Source organism: Panulirus ornatus, chromosome 14 (genome assembly GCF_036320965.1).
Source record: "Panulirus ornatus isolate Po-2019 chromosome 14, ASM3632096v1, whole genome shotgun sequence".
In the NCBI taxonomy this organism is placed as follows: Eukaryota; Metazoa; Arthropoda; class Malacostraca; order Decapoda; family Palinuridae; genus Panulirus; species Panulirus ornatus.
In genome coordinates, this window is record NC_092237.1 from 43,213,689 (window position 1) to 43,234,719 (window position 21,031).

Genomic DNA, 21,031 nt, shown 5'->3' on the forward strand with positions numbered 1-21,031 from the left:
AGGATCACAGTTTTGCGCGTGATCAAGATATCCCTATGAGTCCACGGGGAAAATGAAACACGGTAAGTTCCCAAGTGCACTTTCGTGTAATAATCACATCATCAGGGGAGACACAAGAGAGAAATACAAGTCAGTTGATATACATTGAAGAGACGAAGCTAGGACGCCATTTGGTAAACATGCGATTGTCCAAGACATACAACGAGACTTCATAAACTTATCATTTTACAAATTTTATCAACAATAAAGTTATCTAATTTGTATAGCCCATCACTAATATTAAGATTATATGTCTTTGTGTATTTAATAATAGAAGATTCAATGATATTTCTCGTGGTAATAGAGTTAGAGTTAATAACTGAGATGGCATTACTCCAGTCAATACAATGGTCATAGTTTTTAACGTGATTAAACAAGGCATTTGACTCTTGTCCCGTTTTTATACTATATTTATGTTGCTTAAGTCTAACAGAAAGATCCTTACTGGTCTGCCCAACATACAATTTATCACAGTTTCCACATGGCACTTTATAGATGCATCCAAGAGAATTTTCTGGTGAATTCCTGATTAAGATATTCTTTATAGTATTATTGTTGCTGAAGGCAACATTTACGTTAAAGGATTTAAGCAGCATGGGAAGTAAAGTGAATTATTATTAAAAGGGAGAACTAAAAGATTCTTGGTGTCATTGGGAGGTTTGGGCTCAACTCTATAAAATGATTCCTTCGCTAAGTTAAGGGGTTTGTCAGTGAAAGATCTAGGTTACTTTAACTTAAATGCGATAGAATATATCTTCTCAAACTTATCAATAAACTCTGGACTGCAAATACGTAATGCCCTGAGGAACATAGATTGAAATAATTTAATTCTGTCATGTTGAGATGAGTAATAATGGATATATGAGCATACATTGGTAGGTTTTTTGTAAATGCTAAACTTAAACTTGTTTCCTTGCCCATGGATCATGCAATCTGAAAATGGTAACATACCATTATTTTCATTTTCTACAGTAAATTTGATGGAAGGTACTAAATTGTTAAGTAAGGCGAGAAATATTTGTAAATTTTCATTTGTTGGCCAAACACAAAGAACATCATGTACGTACCTAAACCAAATTGCAATAGAAGGTAAGATGTCCTTTAGTAATTTTGTTTAAAAAAAATTCCATATAAAGATTATTTAGTACAGGTGAAAGAGGGTTACCCATTGCTATACCAAATTTTTGAGCATAATAATCTCCATTGAATTGAAATACACAGTCTTTTCTACACAATTTTATCAGTTCAGTGAAAACAGACTTTGAAACAGGTAAATGAATATCATTCAAGATATCAAATAAACATTCTAAAAGGTCATCAACTGGAACTTTAGTGAAAAGTGAGGAAACATCAAAGTTGATTAGTTTGAAATCATTTGCATTATTTCCCTGCAAAAATCGTCCAAATGCCTCTCTCTTCTCTTTTCCTAATAATCTTACTTCTTCATCCCACCACTCACTACCCTTTCTAATCTGCCCATCTCCCACGCTTCTCATGCCACAAACATCTTTTGCGCAAGCCATCACTGCTTTCTTAAATACATCCCAATATCCCAGTACTCTCCCTTTCCCCTTACGTCCTTTGTTCTCACCTTTTTTTCCATTCTGTACTCAGTCTCTCCTGGTACTTCCTCACACAAGTCTCCTTCCCAAGCTCACTTACTCTCACCACTCTCTTCACCCCAACATTCTCTCTTCTTTTCTGAAAACCTCTACAAATCTTCACCTTCACCTCCACAAGATAATGATCAGACATCCCTCCAGTTGCACCTCTCAGCACATTAACATCCAAAAGTCTCTCTTCCGCGCGCCTATCAATCAACACGTAATCCAATAACGCTCTCTGGCCATCCCTCCTACTTACATACGTAAGTAGAGAATTCTTGGGGTACAGGATGAAAAAATAATTCTTACGAATTCCGTGAGGGACATGAGTGGGGGTCTAGAAAACCTCACCACCTGTTAGTTTCTGAAAAGTGGAATAGAAGGAGCCAAGTGAGGAATGCTCATGTCCCTCGAAGGCTCAAGCTGGGTTATCTGGAATGTGCGATGAGAAGGACGAGAAGAAGGGAGAGATAGGTTAAATGTTTCAGTATAGGAACTTACATGCTTTATCTCCGCGTGAGAGTAGGGTCATGGGTAAGGGGGAAGAATGATTTGCAAATGATTAAAAGGTAAAAAGTTAGGAGTTGTTGTGAAGGCGAGAGCTGTGGGAGGGGCAGCACTAATGCTCAAGCCGGATTTGTGGGAATGTGTGAGGAATTGAGCCCCAGGTTGTTGTGGGTTGAAGTGAAAATGGATTACGAGAGAAAGATAATCGTTAGTGCTTATGCACCTGGTCACGAGGGGAGAGAGAAGAGCATTTAGGAGGAACAGTCAGCACTTTTGATGCAAAGGACCGTGTGTTAGTGATGGGTAATTTGAATGCACGAGTGGGTAATGTGGCAACTGAGGGTATAATTGGGGGCATGGGGTACCCATTGATGTGAATGAAAATTATGAACTGCTTGTGGTGTTCCGGTTTGATAAAGGATTGGATGATAGGGAATACCTGGTTTAAAAAGGGGGACATACACAAGTATACGTGGCTGAGTGGAGCAGATGATATGTACGCATTATTGGAATATGTTCTGCTTGATAGGCGTGCTAAAGAGAGAAACTGATGTAAATGTGCTGAAAGGGGTCAGCTGATGGAATGTGTTGTCACTACATGGTTGAGACGAGGTTGAAGGTTTGTAGAGGCTTCAGGAAAAGAGGGAATGATATGGATAGTAAGAGGGTGGTGAAAGTGAGGAATCTGGAAAAGGGCTTTTGTGAAGAGATGCCAGGAGAGATTGATTGTTGAATTGCAAAGGCTGAATGGGCGAGGAATGGGAGTACGTTGCTAGGGAAGCACTGCTTACGTGTGCGAGAGAAGTGTGTGGCAAGTGGAAGGTGGGCATGTGAAAAAGGATCATGAGTGGTGGGATGAGGAAGTTAAGTTGCGAGAGAGAGATAAAAGGGAGGTGTATGGACGTCACTTGCAAGGAAGGAGTGGAAGTGATTTGGAGATGTATAGGAGATAACGGCAGGCCAAGAGAAAGATGCTGGAGATGAAAAAGAGGAAGAATGAATTATGGTGATCGAGCAAACCTCTGAGATTATCAAAATATTTTTGGAGGTTAAAGGTGAGAGAAAAACAAGGAAACAAGTGGGAGCATCAGTGAAGGGAGGAGATGGGAAGAGGTAATGATTAGAGATGAGTTGAAGAACAGATGGAGTGAGTACTTTGAAGGACCGTTGAAGGTGTTCGATGACATGGCGGTGGATGTGGGGTGTTTAGGGCGTGGAGGTATGCGAAGTGAGAGAGTGGTTTGCTGGAAAGAAAAAGTGAAAGCCTCGGGTAAAATGAAATGTGGCCAGGCGGCTGGAATGGATAGAATTTAAGTTGAATTTCTTATGGAAGGAGATGACTGTGTGTTGATTGGTTAGTCAGGATTGTCAGAGTCCGTGTGCAGTATGGTAAGGTGCCTGAGGATTGGCGGAATGCATGTATGGTGCCAATGTATGAAGGGGGCAGGTGGAGAGGACAAAAGTGAATGTTCGTACCACAGAGGTTTAAGGTCATTAAGTGTACCAAGTAGGTTGTATGGGATACTTGTGACTGATAGGGTGAAGGCATGTACCGACCATCAGATTAGGGAAGAATAGTGTGGTGTCAGGAGTGGCAGAGGACGTGTGTAGATCAGGGGTTTGCATTGGTGTGTGTGTAAGAAACACTTAGAGAAGCAGAGGGTCTTGTTCCTGGCTTTCATGGAACTGGAGAAAACGTTTGATCTGGTTGATAAAGATGTTCTGCGGTAGTTGTGAGTAAGTATATAGTGAGGGAGGAAAATGCTTGAAGAAGGGGTGAGTTTTTATCGTGAGAGGAAGGCGTGTTCGCCAGTTGGAGGAGAGGAAGGGTTAAAGGTTCCAAGTGAAGATGCGGTCTGTGGCAGGGATTTGTGATGTTACCATGGCTGTTTAATCTGTTCGCTGATGGGATGGTGAGGAAGGTGTACTGTAACCTGGAGTGTTCCTTGTCTTGTGCACTGTATAACCTGGAAGGTTCCGTGTCGGCTGTGTACTGTAACGTGGAAGTTTCCTTGACTTGTGTACCGTAACCTGGAAGGTTCCGTAACGGTGGTGTACTGTGACCAGAGAGGTTTTGTGAGAGTTCGTGTACTGAAACCTGGAAGGTTTTGTGATGGGTCGTGTAGTGGAACCTGGAAGTTTTTATGAGGGTCGTGTACTGGAACCTGGAAGGTTTTGTAAGGGTCTTGTACTGGAATCTGGAAGGTTTTGTGAGGGTTCGTGTACTGGAACCTGGAAGGTTTTATGAGGGTCGTGTACTGGAACCTAGAAAGTTTTGTGAGCGTCGTGTGCTGGAACCTGGAAGGTTTTGTGAGAGTCGTGTACTGGAACCTGGAAGGTTTTGTGATGGGTCGTGTACTGGAACCTGGAAGGTTTTGTGAGGGTCGAATACTGGAACCTGGAAGATTTTGTAAGGGTCTTGTACTGGAACCTGGAAGAGTTTGTGAGGGGTCGTGACTGAAACCTGGAAGGTTTTGTGAAGGGTCTTGTACTGGAACCTGGAAGGTTTTATGAGGGTCGTGTACTGGAACCTGGAAGGTTTTGTGAGGGTCGTGTACTGGAACCTGGAAGGTTTTGTGAGGGTCGTGTACTGGAACCTGGAAGGTTTTGTGATGGGTCGTGTACTAGAACCTGAAAGGTTTTGTGAGGGTCGTGTACTGGAACCTGGACGGTTTTGTGGGGGTCGTGTATTGGAACCTAGACGGTTTTGTGAGGGGTCGTGTACTGGAACCTGGAAGGTTTTATGATGATCGTGTACTGGAACCTGGAAGGTTTCGTGATGGGTCGTGTACTGGAACCTGGAAGGAGGTAGTCAGGCCCCAGACCAAGATAGCCGCGGTGTCTGGCCTGGATGATGTGAAGGTTTGTAGTTCCAGAGGTTTCTCGTGTGAACGTTGGTAAAGGTCTCGCCTGGAAAGGTTCAGCTAAAGTGGCACCTACAAAGGTTCTTGGAAATGCCTCATTTTGATGGACGACCTTTCCCCTCAGGGGCTTTCTCCCGAGGGGTCCCTGGCTACTGGGTGGGTTTGGGGGGGGAAGGTTCTCGCCTCTAGGTAAACTCGCCCCTAGTGTGTTCTTACCCCTTGGGGTCCAAGACCCAGCAGGTCCTCGCTGCTAGACTGTCTTGCCGTCCGGGGGTCCTCGTGCGTAGGGGGTTCTTGCCTCCTTGGGGGTTCTCGCCTTTGGTGCTCCTTTCTCCTGGGGGGGGGGAGGGGGTCCTTAACTTTTGGGAGTCCTCGCCAATGGGGGTCCTCACCCGCTCGTCAAGGTGGCACGTGGGGACCTTGGTGGTGTACATGTTTGTGTTTTGCTTCTCATGATGCAGTATTGACATTCATTGATATTTGGAACTTTGGAATCTTGAACATAAATCATTTGGCGTATCTATACAGTGGTGTGTTCCATCCTCACCCCATCCCTGTATAGTGATGCGTTGTTGGAAGGTGGTGGTGAGGGAGGCCAGTGTTGCTGTGGTGGTGATGGTGGTGAGGGAGGCCAGTGTTGCTGTGGTGGTGGTGGTGGTGAGGGAGGCCAGTGTTGCTGTAGTGGTGGTGAGGTAGGCCAGTGTTGCTGTGGTGGTGATGGTGGTGAGGGAGGCCAGCGTTGCTGTGGTGGTGGTGGTGGTGAGGGAGGCCAGTGTTGCTGTAGTGGTGGTGAGGTAGGCCAGTGTTGCTGTGGTGGTGGTGAAGGAGGCCGGTGTTGCTGTGGTGGTGGTGGTGAGGGAGGGAGGGTCGGCGTTGCACTACAGCACACTGGTCACAGAACCTTGAGCCATTCGATGCTTCACCTTTCGTCAGTAGTACCACAAGTGACCTACGGCCCGGCTCGTCCACCACTCTCCCCTGCGATAGAGGCCTCAGCTCCCGGACCTTGGGGACGCCCTTACTGGCACCTGTGGTCACAGCCGGCCACACTCCTACGGGCAGGGGGTCCAGTCCTCGCTGAAACCGAGGGAACGACTGAGTTGTGTGCACTTGTGACTGTGAAGAATCCAGTCGTGGGAACCAAAGGTATTTACCATCTTTGGTTACTCCATTGTCTACCACCCAAGCCATAGGTGTACGGCCTCTGGCTACATCATTGTTTGTGATGGTGTCATTGTTTGTGATGGTGTCATTGCTTGTGACAGTTGTTTGCTTGACTTGTTGTTGCTTGTTGGAATTATTGGTTTAGACTCGTGCACTAAAGGCCAGAGTCATGGTGGGGAGAGAAGCTTTAGTACCTGGGTCTGGGGATATTTTCCTTGTGGGGAGATGGGTGTGGGGGGCCAAGTATATTTTGGGGAGCTTTTCCTAGTGGAGAGAGGAAGCTCTAGTACTTTCAGTTGGGGAGATGGAGCTTCAGTACATTGTGTTAGGGTGCTTACCCTAGTAAGGAAAGGAGGCTCTGGTACCTTGAGTTGGGGAGCTTACCTTACTGGTGAGAGGGAGGTCCATGTCCGTGTGTTAGGAGCCTCCTCTAGCCAGTGTGGCTAACAAGTCAGTTGTTGAGGTGTAGTGGTTAGCCTTACCCACCACAACGTGGACACATGACCTCTCCTCCACCCCAAAGGGCGACCCCACATGGGTTCGAATCCTGAGCGGGGCAGTTGCGCTTTCAGTTCACTCAGCTGTTCATCCTAACCTCTGGATTGGTCGATAAATTGGGTACCTGGCTTGGCAAAGTAGCGTCAATAACACATAACTAAGCCTTAGAGGTAAACTCCTCGCTTGGCCCCCTTCTCTGTTCCTTCATTTGGAAAAGTAAGAGCAGGAGGGGAGGATTTCCAGCCCCCTGCTCCCTCCCCTTTTAGTCGCCTTCTACGACACGCAGGGAATACGTGGGAAGTATTCTTTCTCCCTTATCCCTAGGGATATATATATATATATATATATATATATATATATATATATATATATATATATATATATATATATGTGTGTGTGTGTGTGTGTGTGTGTGTGTATAATGACGTTCATGATTGCGGCTTTCACCTGTTTTCGTGCTGTGTCATGTAACGTCAGATATAACCATGCTGAGCAGATGGTGATGATCACTAATGATGCCGCTCGTTATATACCTCCTCACCAGTCTACAGCCGAGCCATGGTTGCCACATGGCGCATGAGTCAATTATCCACGAAATATCATGTATTTTTCTATGGCCAGATAGACCTCGGCCTCTGTGGTGTGGGCAATGAAGCCGTGACCCGAAGACGTTCCTTCCCTTCGTGTGAATGATGGTCGTCTGCCTCCCACGAGACCAGGGGACCAGAACCTGTGCTGCCACCGTACACCAGTCTGGTGCTCTGGACTGGTAGCTCCTCGTGTAGCATCAAGCCTTCCTCACCAGACCTGAAGGTTTCCCAGGTTATTAGCTTGAAGACAACATTACTCTCGGTCTAGAACTCATCTGTTTTACTGTCTTGGGCTCCGTCTGGCGAGACTGTGAACTGAGGACGCCAATACTGTCCAACTCCTGCAGATAACCTCGTCATAGAGTATCAGATCTTGTGTTATCTGTCCTTCCTATGTACTGTCCTCCAGCAGATAACCTCGTCATAGACCATCAGGTCTTGTGTTATCTGTCCTTCCCATGTACTGGCCTTCAACGGATAACCTCGTCATAGATCATCAGGTCTTGTGTTATCTGTCCTTCCCATGTACTGTCCTCCAGCAGATAACCTCGTCATAGACCATCAGGTCTTGTGTTACCTGTCCTTCCCATGTACTGTCCTCCAGCAGATAACCTCGTCATAGACCATCAGGTCTTGTGTTATCTGTCCTTCCCATGTACTGTCCTCCAGCAGATAACCTCGTCATAGACCATCAGGTCTTGTGTTATCTGTCCTTCCCATGTACTGTCCTCCAGCAGATAACCTCGTCATAGACCATCAGGTCTTGTGTTATCTGTCCTTCCCATGTACTGTCCTCCAGCAGATAACCTCGTCATAGACCATCAGGTCTTGTGTTACCTGTCCTTCCCATGTACTGTCCTCCAGCAGATAACCTCGTCATAGACCATCAGGTCTTGTGTTATCTGTCCTTCCCATGTACTGTCCTCCAGCAGACAGCCTTGTCATGGACCATCAGGTCATGTGCTATGTAGCCGTGCCATGCACATCACATATGATTGCAATATATTAGCCACATAGTCATGCAGACAGAAACAGACCGTCGCGTCCTTCAGAGGCTGTTATGTGAAAGTAGATCAGAAACACGGCTTTGCGTGTAGACTACAGAAGTGGTAATGGTTGCTACAGAAATGACCCATTATCTGTATAGTTACAGAGGTGAACGTGAAAATGTTCATCGTGGACACGAAGTGATCTATCTGTAACTGTGTTGTTTAACTCCCGCACGTCGTTCACTGTAACGTCTTCAGTAAGTCTTGCCATTGTTTCCGTAATATTGGAGGTTGTACAGACCGCCTTCAACACCTCTGGTGAGCTGAGGCCTCGCTGGTGAGTGTACCAGTGTGAGGCTTGTGTGAATACTAAGAGGTAGCGGGAGAGTGCGGTGCACGGCCTGCAGCAGGCGAAGCTGCAACGCTGAACTTGCGTGGAGCCTCGAGAAATGACCTTCAGCAAATACTGTACGCATATGTATATATATGTATATGTATATATATGTATATATATATATATATGTGTATATATATATATGTGTATATATATATATATATATATATATATATATATATATATATATATATATATATATATATATATATATGCTGATAGGTACGAGGAAGATGAACCACGATAAGTTCCCAAGTGCACTTTCGTGTAATGATTAGATCACGCGCACAATTTTGACCTACTGATATATATATATATATATATATATATATATATATATATATATATATATATATATATATATATATCTTATTGGATTAGCAGTTGCCCACCTCAGCCTGCCAGCTGTGGCGTGGTTGCCTCACCTTGTGCCACAGTGGTCATGTATGATCTGTCATCTTTGACATAATCGTATCATTTCTTTCTTCTGCTCTTACATGCATCTTTCCAATTTGTTCGCGGTCATCTCGCTCACTCCTGTCTCCTGACGGTGTACTGTCTTCTCCTGTTGGTTTACTGTCCTCTCCCGTCAGTATACCGTCTTCAGTGCCGTCAGGAGGGGCGGGCCCCACACGTCACGTGCAGTGTGTCGGGCGGCCCCACGACACTGATACCACAGCCAGTGTCTGCTGGTGCGTCCGTAGCCTGATGAGGTGTGTGTTGTGTGGTGAGGGTCGTTACGTCCGCCTTTGGCATACACTTCCTGACATGTGATTGGCCGGCCATTTTGGTAACTAATGTGTTTCCCTCTTTGTGTTGTGGCAGGGTCCGACACCAGTGAGGGGCAGGTTGTGGCAGGGTCCGACACCAGTGAGGGGCAGGTTGTGGCAGGGTCCGACACCAGTGAGGGGCAGGTTGTGGCAGGGTCCGACACCAGTGAAGGGCAGGTTGTGGCAGGGTCCGACACCAGTGAGGGGCAGGTTGTGGCAGGGTCCGACACCAGTGAGGGGCAGGTTGTGGCAGGGTCCGACACCAGTGAGGGGCAGGTTGTGGCAGGGTCCGACACCAGTGAGGGGCATTTACGTTCATGACACCATGTGTCTGTAGTGTGTGTGTGTGTGTGTGTGTGTGTGTGTGTGTGTGTGTGTGTGTGTGTGTGTTCGTAGATGGAACAGTTTCAACGATCTCTCTCTCTCTCTCTCTCTCTCTCTCTCTCTCTCTCTCTCTCTCTCTCTCTCTCTCTCTCTCTCTCTCTCTCTCTCTCTCTCTCTCACCTCCTGCCCGTGCTGGTACCGTGTGAACGCCGTGTGTGGGTGGGGGTGTGAGGCATCTGTCGACCTTACCTCATGTGTTCTTCCCGTGGCCTCCTGGGGAGGGGGTGTGGTGTCGGCCAGACCTGCCCCAACACTGTGGTGCCGTTAGTGGCAGCACAGAAGCTGTACGGCCTCAACACAGGTTTGGTGTTCGAGCCTGGGTGCTGGTGGCGCTGTATGCCCCACAGCCACAGACTCATACTTTCTCCTCTACATTAACATGTAGGGGAAAAACTTGCCTCCGTCTCAGGCTAGGCTGCCGAACTGGTATCTGGATAATTGGTAGGCCTGTATGTGGTATGGCCCGCGGCTTGACCTGTTGCACGGCGGGCGGCGACGCGTCGCACTGACCGCTAGATTTTAGATGGGAATGGTGTGTGTGTGTGTGGGGGGGGGGGGGTTCAACGTATATCCTGGGGATAGGGGAGAAAGAATACTTCCCACGTATTCCCTACGTGTCGTAGAAGGCGAGTAAAAGGGGAGGGAGCGGGGGGCTGGAAATCCTCCCCTCTCGTTTTTTTTTTTTTTTTTTCCAAAGGAAGGAACAGAGAAGGGGGCCAGGTGAGGATATTCCCTCAAAGACCCAGTCCTCTGTTCTTAACGCTACCTCGCTAATGCGGGAGATGGTGAATAGTATGAAAGAAAAGATATATATATATATATATATATATATATATATATATATATATATATATATATATATATATATATATATATATATATATATATATATATAGAGTAATTTCTGAGTCCACGGGGAAATGAAACACGATAAGTTCCCAAGTGCACTTTCGTGTTATAATCACATCATCAGGGGAGATACAAGAAAGAAATATAACAGTCGCTTGATATACAACGAAGAGACGTGTTTCATATCCTCGTGGACTCCTGAGAATATACTTGATCACGCGCTCAATTGTGATCCTCTCCAATAAATGTTGGATAAATGTTATTATAAATGTTGGATAAATGTTATTATAAATGTTGGATAGATGTTATTATAAATGTGTATAATAATGTTTGTCTCCTTTCTGTTGCAGACATCCCGGAGAGCTACATAGAGAAGCAGCGTTACGATGGCTGGTACAATAACCTGGCCCACCCGGGCTGGGGTTCCTCAGGTGAGGCTCCCTCTCTCGGTACATAAGGTGACCGACCCCCTCACCTTTCATGGCCGGCGTGTTGGTCAGGAACACCCGTGTGCATTCCTTACCTCACAAGGTTACTGGTGGACGCGTTGCACGTCCCCCGTCACCAGCTGGTGTCTGAATGGAACCCAGTTCTGCTCTGCCCTCCCACCCTTACCCCCCTCAGTGGGTGAGGCCCAGCCCTTGGGGGAGGGGGTCACTCGACATGTGTGTGTGTTTGCACCAGTCTCGTGTGGGTGCATAAGAGAGAGAGAGAGAGAGAGAGAGAGAGAGAGAGAGAGAGAGAGAGAGAGAGAGAGAGAGAGAGGTACGTCGTTGTGTGATTTAACCTCGACTTACAAGATGTGCATAAACCCGTGTTATATTCTCGGGGAATTTAAGTGTACGGCTTTGAAATACTCTGTATGTAAGACTGAGATAGATTATGTATATGTAACATGTATGTTGTTAGAGATTCACTTAGGATAATAATAATAATAATAGTAACAATAATGGTAATAATAAGAATATTTATTTTTATTATTGATATATGTATATATATATATTAGAAAGGATTACAATTTTGCGCGTTATAAAGTATATTCCTAAGAGTCCACAGGGAAAATGAAACACGATAAGTTCCTAAGTGCACTTTCGTGTAATAATCACATCATCAGGGGAGACACAAGAGAGAAATATAGGTCAGTTGATATACATCGAAGAGACGAAGCTAGGACGCCATTTGATAATCATGTGATTGTCCAAGACAGACAACAAGAGTATCATAAAGTTATTTTGTGGACAAGAAGGTGAATTGTTTTACAAATTTTATCAACAACGAATATCCAATTTGTATAAACCTTCACTAATATTAAGATTATGATTCTTTCTGTATTTGATACATGCATTAATACGTAAGTAGTATCATTTGTGTTTCATTCATAGACGTAAGGTTACGAGCATCTTACGTTGGACAAGAGCGTTGTCGTATATCTTATCATATTTGGTCATGTAAAGTTAACAGAACGAAACAAAAAAAAAAAAAAACAATCGTTACACTTGCTGTGCTTACCATTGTGAGACCGGACGAAGCGGTCTGCACTCTGGTTGGGTTATCGTAATGTATCGTTACGGCGGGCGGGTGCCCATATATGGCAGGCACACGAGCCAAGTGGGATAAAAAGAAAAAGTTAACGCGTGCAGGAGGAGGGTGAGGGAGTCTCCTTAGATGGAACCACCAGATGTGTCCGCATTCCTTTTGCCTGCTCTCTCTCTCCTCAGGAGAAGTTTGTCTTCGTAATGTATACCAGAATATTTGATATTTGTTTGTCTTCATGATATATACCAGAATATTTGATATTTGTTTGTCTTCATGATATATACCAGAATATTTGATATTTGTTTGTCTTCATGATATATACCAGAATATTTGATATTTGTTTCTCTTCATGATATATACCAGAATATTTGATATTTGTTTGTCTTCATGATATATACCAGAATATTTGATATTTGTTTGTCTTCATGATATATACCAGAATATTTGATATTTGTTTGTCTTCATGATATATACCAGAATATTTGATATTTGTTTGTCTTCATGATATATACCAGAATATTTGATATTTGTTTGTCTTCATGATATATACCAGAATATTTGATATTTGTTTGTCTTCATGATATATACCAGAATATTTGATATTTGTTTGTCTTCATGATATATACCAGAATATTTGATATTTGTTTGTCTTCATGATATATACCAGAATATTTGATATTTGTTTGTCTTCATGATATGTACCAGAATATTTGATATTTGTTTGTCTTCATGATATATACCAGAATATTTGATATTTGTTTGTCTTCATGATATATACCAGAATATTTGATATTTGTTTGTCTTCATGATATATACCAGAATATTTGATATTTGTTTGTCTTCATGATATATACCAGAATATTTGATATTTGTTTGTCTTCATGATATATACCAGAATATTTGATATTTGTTTGTCTTCATGATATATACCAGAATATTTGATATTTGTTTGTCTTCATGATATATACCAGAATATTTGATATTTGTCTTCATGATATATACCAGAATATTTGATATTTGTTTCTCTTCATCATATATACCACAATATTTAATATTTGTCTGTCTTCGTTACATATACTTTAATATTCAATATTTGTTTGTCTTCGTGAAATATACCAGAATATCTAATATTTGTTTGTCTTCGTTATATATACTTGAATATTTAATATTTGTTTGTCTTCGTTAAATACACTAGAATATTTAATATTTGTCTTCGTAATATGTACTTGAATATTTGATATTTGTTTGTCTTCGTGAAATATACCAGAATATTTGATATTTGTCTTCGTAATATATACTTGAATATTTCATATTTCTTTGTCTTCGTTACCGTGCCTGTAACTGTCCCCGACCGTGCCTCTAACTGTCCCCGACCGTGCCTGTAACAGTAGTGGCCGTCTCGGTAACCGTTTCTGTAACTCCCAGCCTTCAGTGTAACAGTGCCGGCTGTCCATGTAACAGTGCCGGCCGTCCATGTAACAGTGCCGGCCGTCCATGTAACAGTGCCGGCGATCCTTGTAACAGTGCCGGCGGCCCGTGTAACAGTGCCGGCCATCCATGTAACAGTGCCGGCCGTCCATGTAACAGTGCCGGCGATCCTTGTAACAGTGCCGGCGGTCCATGTAACAGTGCCGGCCCTCCATGTAACACTGCCGGCCGTCCATGTAACAGTGCCGGCGATCCTTGTAACAGTGCCGGCCGTTCATGTAACAGTGCCGGCGATCCTTGTAACAGTGCCGACCGTTCATGTAACAGTGACGGCCGTTCATGTAACAGTGCCGGTTGTCCATGTAACAGTGCCGGCCGTCCATGTAAGTGCCGGCGATCCTTGTAACAGTGCCGGCGGTCCATGTAACAGTGCCGGCCCTCCATGTAACAGTGCCGGCCATCCATGTAACAGTGCAGGCGATCCTTGTAACAGTGCCGGCCGTTCATGTAACAGTGCCGGCGATCCTTGTAACAGTGCCGGCCGTTCATGTAACAGTGCCGGCCGTCCATGTAACAGTGCCGGCCGTCCATGTAACAGTGCCGGCGATCCTTGTAACAGTGCCGGCCGTTCATGTAACAGTGCCGGCCGTCCATGTAACAGTGCCGGCCGTCCATGTAACAGTGCCGGCGATCCTTGTAACAGTGCCGGCCGTCCATGTAACAGTGCCGGCCGTCCATGTGACTGCCGGCCGTTCATGTAACAGTGCCGGCCGTTCATGTAACAGTGCCGGCTGTCCATGTAACAGTGCCGGCCGTCCATGTAACTGCCGACGATCCTTGTAACAGTGCCGGCGGTCTATGTAACAGTGCCGGCCGTCCATGTAACAGTGCCGGCCGTCCATTTAACAGTGCCGGCGATCCTTGTAACAGTGCCGGCCGTTCATGTAACAGTGCCGGCCGTCCATGTAACAGTGCCGGCCGTCCATGTAACAGTGCCGGCCGTCCATGTAACAGTGCCGGCGATCCTTGTAACAGTGCCCGTGGTCCATGTAACAGTGCCGGCCGTCCATGTAACAGTGCCGGCCGTCCATGTAACAGTGCCGGCGATCCTTGTAACAGTGCCCGTGGTCCATGTAACAGTGCCGGCCGTCCATTTAACAGTGCCGGCCGTTCATGTAAGTGTCGGCCGTCCATGTAGCAGTGCCGGCCTTCCATGTAACAGTGCCGGCGATCCTTGTAACAGTGCCGGCGGTCCATGTAACAGTGCCGACCGTCCATGTAACAGTGCCGGCCGTCCATGTAACAGTGATTGTGTCGGCCACCCCTGAAGCAGTGACGTCACTGCCAATAACTTGCACCGATCGTCCATGTAACAGTGAAGGTCGTGTTATGTAACAAGCGGCCTTGCATGTGGTTAACGTGTAAACAGGCGGAGTCCGGTAACGCCAGCGAAATGTTTTTAAAAGGAAAGGAATTTCAGGTATGTAACCTCTGAGAATACTTTTGAAATCCTATATATATATATATATATATATATATATATATATATATATATATATATATATATATATATTCCTATGAGTACACGGGGAAAATGAAACACTCATAGGAATATCTTGATCACTCGCAAAATTGTGATCCTTTCCAATATATATATATATATATATATATATATATATATATATATATATATATATATATATATATATATATTTATTTTGCTTTGTCGCTGTCTCAAGCGTTAGCGAGGTAGCGCAAGGAAACAGATGAAAGAATGGCCCAACCCACCCACATACACATGTATATACATACACGTCCACACACGCAAATATACATACCTATACATCTCAATGTAGACATATATATACACACACAGACATATACATATGTACACATGTACATAATTCATACTGTCTGCCTTTATTCATTCCCATCGCCACCCCGCCACACATGGAATAACAACCCCCTCCCCCCTCATGTGTGCGAGGTAGCGCTAGGAAACGACAACAAAGGCCCCATTCGTTCACACTCAGTCTCTAGCTGTCATGTAATAATTCACCGAAACCACAGCTCCCTTTCCACATCCAGGCCCCACACATCTTTCCATGGTTTACCCCAGACGCTTCACATGCCCTGGTTCAATCCAATGACAGCACGTCGACCCCGGTATACCACATCGTTCCAATTCACTCTATTCCTTGCATGCCTTTCACCCTCCTGCATGTTCAGGCCCCGATCACTCAAAATCTTTTTCACTCCATCTTTCCACCTCCAATTTGGTCTCCCACTTCTCCTCGTTCCCTCCACCTCTGACACATATATCCTCTTGGTCAATCTTTCCTCACTTATTCTCTCCATGTGATCAAACCATTTCGAAACACCCAATTCTGCTCTCTCAACCACACTCTTTTTATTTCCACACATCTCTCTTATCCTTACATTACTTACTCGATCAAACCACCTCACACCACATATTGTCCTCAAACATCTCATTTCCAGCACATCCACCCTCCTGCGCACAACTCTATCCATAGCCCACGCCTCTCAACCATACAACATTGTTGGAACCACTATTCCTTCAAACATACCCATTTTTGCTTTCCGAGATAATGTTCTCGACCTCCACACATTCTTCAAGGCTCCCAGAATTTTCGCCCCCTCCCCCACCCTATGATTCACTTCCGCTTTCATGGTTCCATCCGCTGCCAGATCCACTCCCAGATATCTAGAACACTTCACTTCCTCCAGTTTTTCTCCATTCAAACTTACCTCCCAATTGACTTGACCCTCAACCCTACTGTACCTAATAACCTTATTCTTATTCACCTTTACTCTCAACTTTCTTCTTTCACACACTTTACCAAACTCAGTCACCAGCTTCTGCAGTTTCTCACATGAATCCGCCACCAGCGCTGTATCATCAGCGAACAACAACTGACTCGCTTCCCAAGCTCTCTCATCCACAACAGACTTCATACTTGCCCCTCTTTCCAAAACTCTTGCATTCACCTCCCTAACAACCCATCCATAAACAAATTAAACAACCATGGAGACATCACACACCCCTGCCGCAAACCTACATTCACTGAGAACCAATCACTTTCCTCTCTTCCTACACGTACACATGCCTTACATCCTCGATAAAACTTTTCACTGCTTCTAACAATTTGCCTCCCACACCATATATCCTTAATACCCACACCATATATCCTTAATATATATATATATATATATATATATATATATATATATATATATATATACATTTTTTTTTTCAAACTATTCGCCATTTCCCGCGTTAGCAAGGTAGCGTTATGAACAGAGGACTGGGCCTCTGAAGGAATATCCTCACCTGGCCTCGTTCTCTGTTCCTTCTTTTGAGGAAAAAAAAAAAAAAAAACGGGAGGGGAGGATTTCCAGCCCCCCGCTCCCTCCCCTTTTAGTCGCCTTCTACGACACGCAGGGAATACGTGAGAAGTATTCTTTCTCCCCTATCCCCAGGGATAATATATATATACATATATATATATATATATATATATATATATATATATATATATATATATATATATATATATATATATATATATATTCCATACTATTCGCCATTTCCCGCATTAGCGAGGTATCGTTAAGAACAAAGGACTGAGTCTTTGAGGAAAATCCTCACTTGGCCCCCTTCTCTGTTCCTTCTTTTGGAAAATTAATAACGAGAGGGGGAGGATTTCCAGCCTCCCGTTCCCTCCCCTTTTAGTCGCCTTTTACAACACGCAGGGAATACATGGGAAGTATTCTTTCTCCCCTATCCCCAGGGATATATATATAATATATATATATATATATATATATATATATATATATATATATATATATATATTGAGATGGCCTTGATAATTTGGTGGACAATGTGAGGTCTTGTGTTTAACCCACCGGGAGGAGAGCCATGTTGCCTGAATAGATGAGAATAGATGAGTAAGCCTTAGAGGGAAAATTCCTTACGAGGATCCTTGCTCTTTTCCTCTTTTGGAAAGTACTGCATGAAGAGAGAGAGAGAGAGAGAGAGAGAGAGAGAGAGAGAGAGAGAGAGAGAGAGAGATTGACAAAGAGATATATGTGTCAGAGGTGGAGGGAACGAGGAGAGGTGGGAGACCAAATTGGAGGTGGAAAGATGGAGTGAAAAAGATTTTGAGTGATCGGGGCCTGAACATGCAGAAGGGTGAAAGGCATGCAAGGAATAGAGTAAATTGGAACGATGTGGTATACCGGGGTCGACGTGCTGTCAGTGTATTAAACCAGGGCATGTGAAGCGTCTAGGATAAACCATGGAAAGTTCTGTGGGGCCTGGATGTGGAAAGGGAGCTGTGGTTTTGGTGCATTACACATGACGGCTAGAGACTGAGTGTGAACGAATGTGGCCTTTGTTGTCTTTTCCTAGCGCTACCTCGCGCGCATGAGAGGGGAGGGGGTTGTCATTTCATGTGGGCGGGGTGGCGGCGTGAATGGATGAAGGCAGGATGTATGAATATGTACATGTGTATATATATGTTTATGTTTTTGTATGTATATATATATGTATATGTTGAAATGTATAGGTGTGTATATGTGCGTGTGTGGGTGTTTATGTATGTACATGTGTATGTGGGCGGGTTGGGTCATTCTTTTGTCTGTTTCCTTGCGCTACCTCGCTAACGCGGGAGATAGCGATAAAGTATAATTAGAAAATAAAAAATCATATATATATATATATATATATATATATATATATATATATATATATATATATATATATATATATATATATATATATTTCATGTGATATCTATATATATTTGCTGATGACGTTGGTTGAGTGGTACATGTGAGGGTATGGGTGGGTGGGCCCCGTTGTCATGTGCCCTCCTCTCCCATGTGGAAGGTAACGACCTGACCGATAGACGAACATAGCAATGGTGTGTGTGTGTGTGACGGTCGGGCAGTGATACCGTCCGTGCTGGTAGGTTAGCACCACTGGTGCTGCTGGTGGTGCTAGTGATGTTGGTGCTGGTGCTGGTAGTGGTGGTGGTGCTAGTGATGTTGGTGCTGGTGCTGGTAGTGGTGGTGGTGGTAGTGCTGGTGGTAGTGGTGATGGTGGTAGTGGTGGTGGTGGTAGTGGTGATGGTGGTAGTGGTGGTGGTGGTAGTGGTGATGGTGGTAGTGGTGGTGGTGGTGGTAGTGGTGGTGGTGGTAGTGGTGATGGTGGTAGTGGTGGTGGTGGTAGTGGTGATGGTGGTAGTGGTGGTGGTGGTGGTAGTGGTGGTGGTGGTAGTGGTGATGGTGGTAGTGGTGCTGGTGGTAGTGGTGATGGTGGTAGTGGTGGTGGTGGTAGTGGTGATGGTGGTGCTGGTGCTGGTAGTGGTGGTGGTGCTAGTGATGTTGGTGCTGGTGCTGGTAGTGGTGGTGGTGGTAGTGCTGGTGGTAGTGGTGATGGTGGTAGTGGTGGTGGTGGTAGTGGTGATGGTGGTAGTGGTGGTGGTGGTAGTGGTGATGGTGGTAGTGGTGGTGGTGGTGGTAGTGGTGGTGGTGGTAGTGGTGATGGTGGTAGTGGTGGTGGTGGTAGTGGTGATGGTGGTAGTGGTGGTGGTGGTGGTAGTGGTGGTGGTGGTAGTGGTGGTGGTGGTAGTGGTGCTGGTGGTAGTGGTGATGGTGGTAGTGGTGGTGGTGGTAGTGGTGATGGTGGTGCTGGTGCTGGTAGTGGTGCTGGTGGTCTGGTGAAAGCTGAGGGACGTCTGGGGCAGCGGCTGCCAGGGTCAGACCCACGTGGTGGGCGCAGTGTGGAGGAAGGACACGGTGCTCCACAAGGCAGAGTGGAGAAGTGGAAGATGATGGTGGAGTGCACTGACAGGAGGGGTTGTAGTGGACTGGTAGGTGGAGTTACAGAGTGTGACGAGTGGATGTATATACCATCAACCACCACCAGTACAGTGTCGACCCGCGACCAGTTAGCGTCGATGTTCGACAGTAAAGTGTCGACCTATTCAGTTTCGACCCCCACAGCTCTACTGTGTTGGCCTGGGACCCATTAGCGTCGACCTTTGCTTGTGCATTGTCGACCTTGGACCACTTGTGTCGATATCCAGCGGTAGAATGTCGATCCGGGACCAGTCAGCGTCTTTGTCCGACCGTACAGTGTCGACCCGGGGATGGGGCTCCTTAGTGTCGACCTTCGCCCGTATAGTGTCGACCCGGGGATGGGGCCCGTTAACGTCGACCTTCGCCTGTAGATTGTCGACCCGGGGGAGGGGTCCGTTAACGTCGACCTTCGCCCGTAGATTGTCGACCCAGGACCAGTTAGCATGGGTGATCTGTTTTCTGAAGACTTTGTCTCAGAGGGAGTGGCAGGTAGAGAGTGGCAGGTAGCGAGTGGCAGGTAGAGAGTGGCAGGTAGAGTGTGGCAGGTAGAGAGTGGCAGGTAGAGAGTGGCAGGTAGAGAGTGGCAGGTAGAGAGTGGCAGGTAGAGAGTGGCAGGTAGCGAGTGGCAGGTAGAGAGTGGCAGGTAGAGAGTGGCAGGTAGAGAGTGGCAGGTAGAGAGTGGCAGGTAGAGAGTGGCAGGTAGAGAGTGGCAGGTAGAGAGTGGCAGGTAGAGAGTGGCAGGTAGAGAGTGGCAGGTAGAGTGTGGCAGGTAGAGAGTGGCAGGTAGAGAGTGGCAGGTAGAGAGTGGCAGGTAGAGTGTGGCAGGTAGAGAGTGGCAGGTAGAGAGTGGCAGGTAGAGAGTGGCAGGTAGAGAGTGGCAGGTAGAGAGTGGCAGGTAGCGAGTGGCAGGTAGAGAGTGGCAGGTAGAGAGTGGCAGGTAGAGAGTGGCAGGTAGAGAGTGGCAGGTAGAGAGTGGCAGGTAGAGAGTGGCAGGTAGAGAGTGGCAGGTAGAGAGTGGCAGGTAGAGAGTGGCAGGTAGAGAGTGGCAGGTAGAGAGTGGCAGGTAGAGAGTGGCAGGTAGAGAGTGGCAGGTAGAGAGTGGCAGGTAGAGAGTGGCAGGTAGAGAGTGGCAGGTAGAGAGTGGCAGGTAGAGTGTGGCAGGTAGAGAGTGGCAGGTAGAGAGTGGCAGGTAGAGAGTGGCAGGTAGAGAGTGGCAGGTAGAGAGTGGCAGGTAGAGAGTGGCAGGTAGAGAGTGGCAGGTAGAGAGTGGCAGGTAGAGTGTGGCAGGTAGAGAGTGGCAGGTAGAGAGTGGCAGGTAGAGAGTGGCAGGTAGAGAGTGGCAGGTAGAGAGTGGCAGGTAGAGAGTGGCAGGTAGAGAGTGGCAGGTAGAGAGTGGCAGGTAGAGAGTGGCAGGTAGAGTGTGGCAGGTAGAGAGTGGCAGGTAGAGAGTGGCAGGTAGAGAGTGGCAGGTAGAGAGTGGCAGGTAGAGAGTGGCAGGTAGAGAGTGGCAGGTAGAGAGTGGCAGG

General features: G+C 45.8%; 1 protein-coding gene across 2 annotated transcripts in view; it reads left to right on the top strand.

The window, feature by feature from the left end:
• Positions 1–21,031, top strand: part of Duox (dual oxidase) — a 489,286-nt gene that overhangs the window by 226,246 nt on the left and 242,009 nt on the right. For both annotated transcript variants that reach the window (XM_071669735.1, XM_071669734.1), the window contains exon 2: positions 11,003–11,083. Coding sequence is in view for 1 of the 2 variants with exons in the window: in XM_071669734.1 (XP_071525835.1) it covers positions 11,003–11,083 (81 nt within the window). In the remaining variant the exon portion in view is untranslated. The remainder of the gene's footprint in view (positions 1–11,002; positions 11,084–21,031) is intronic.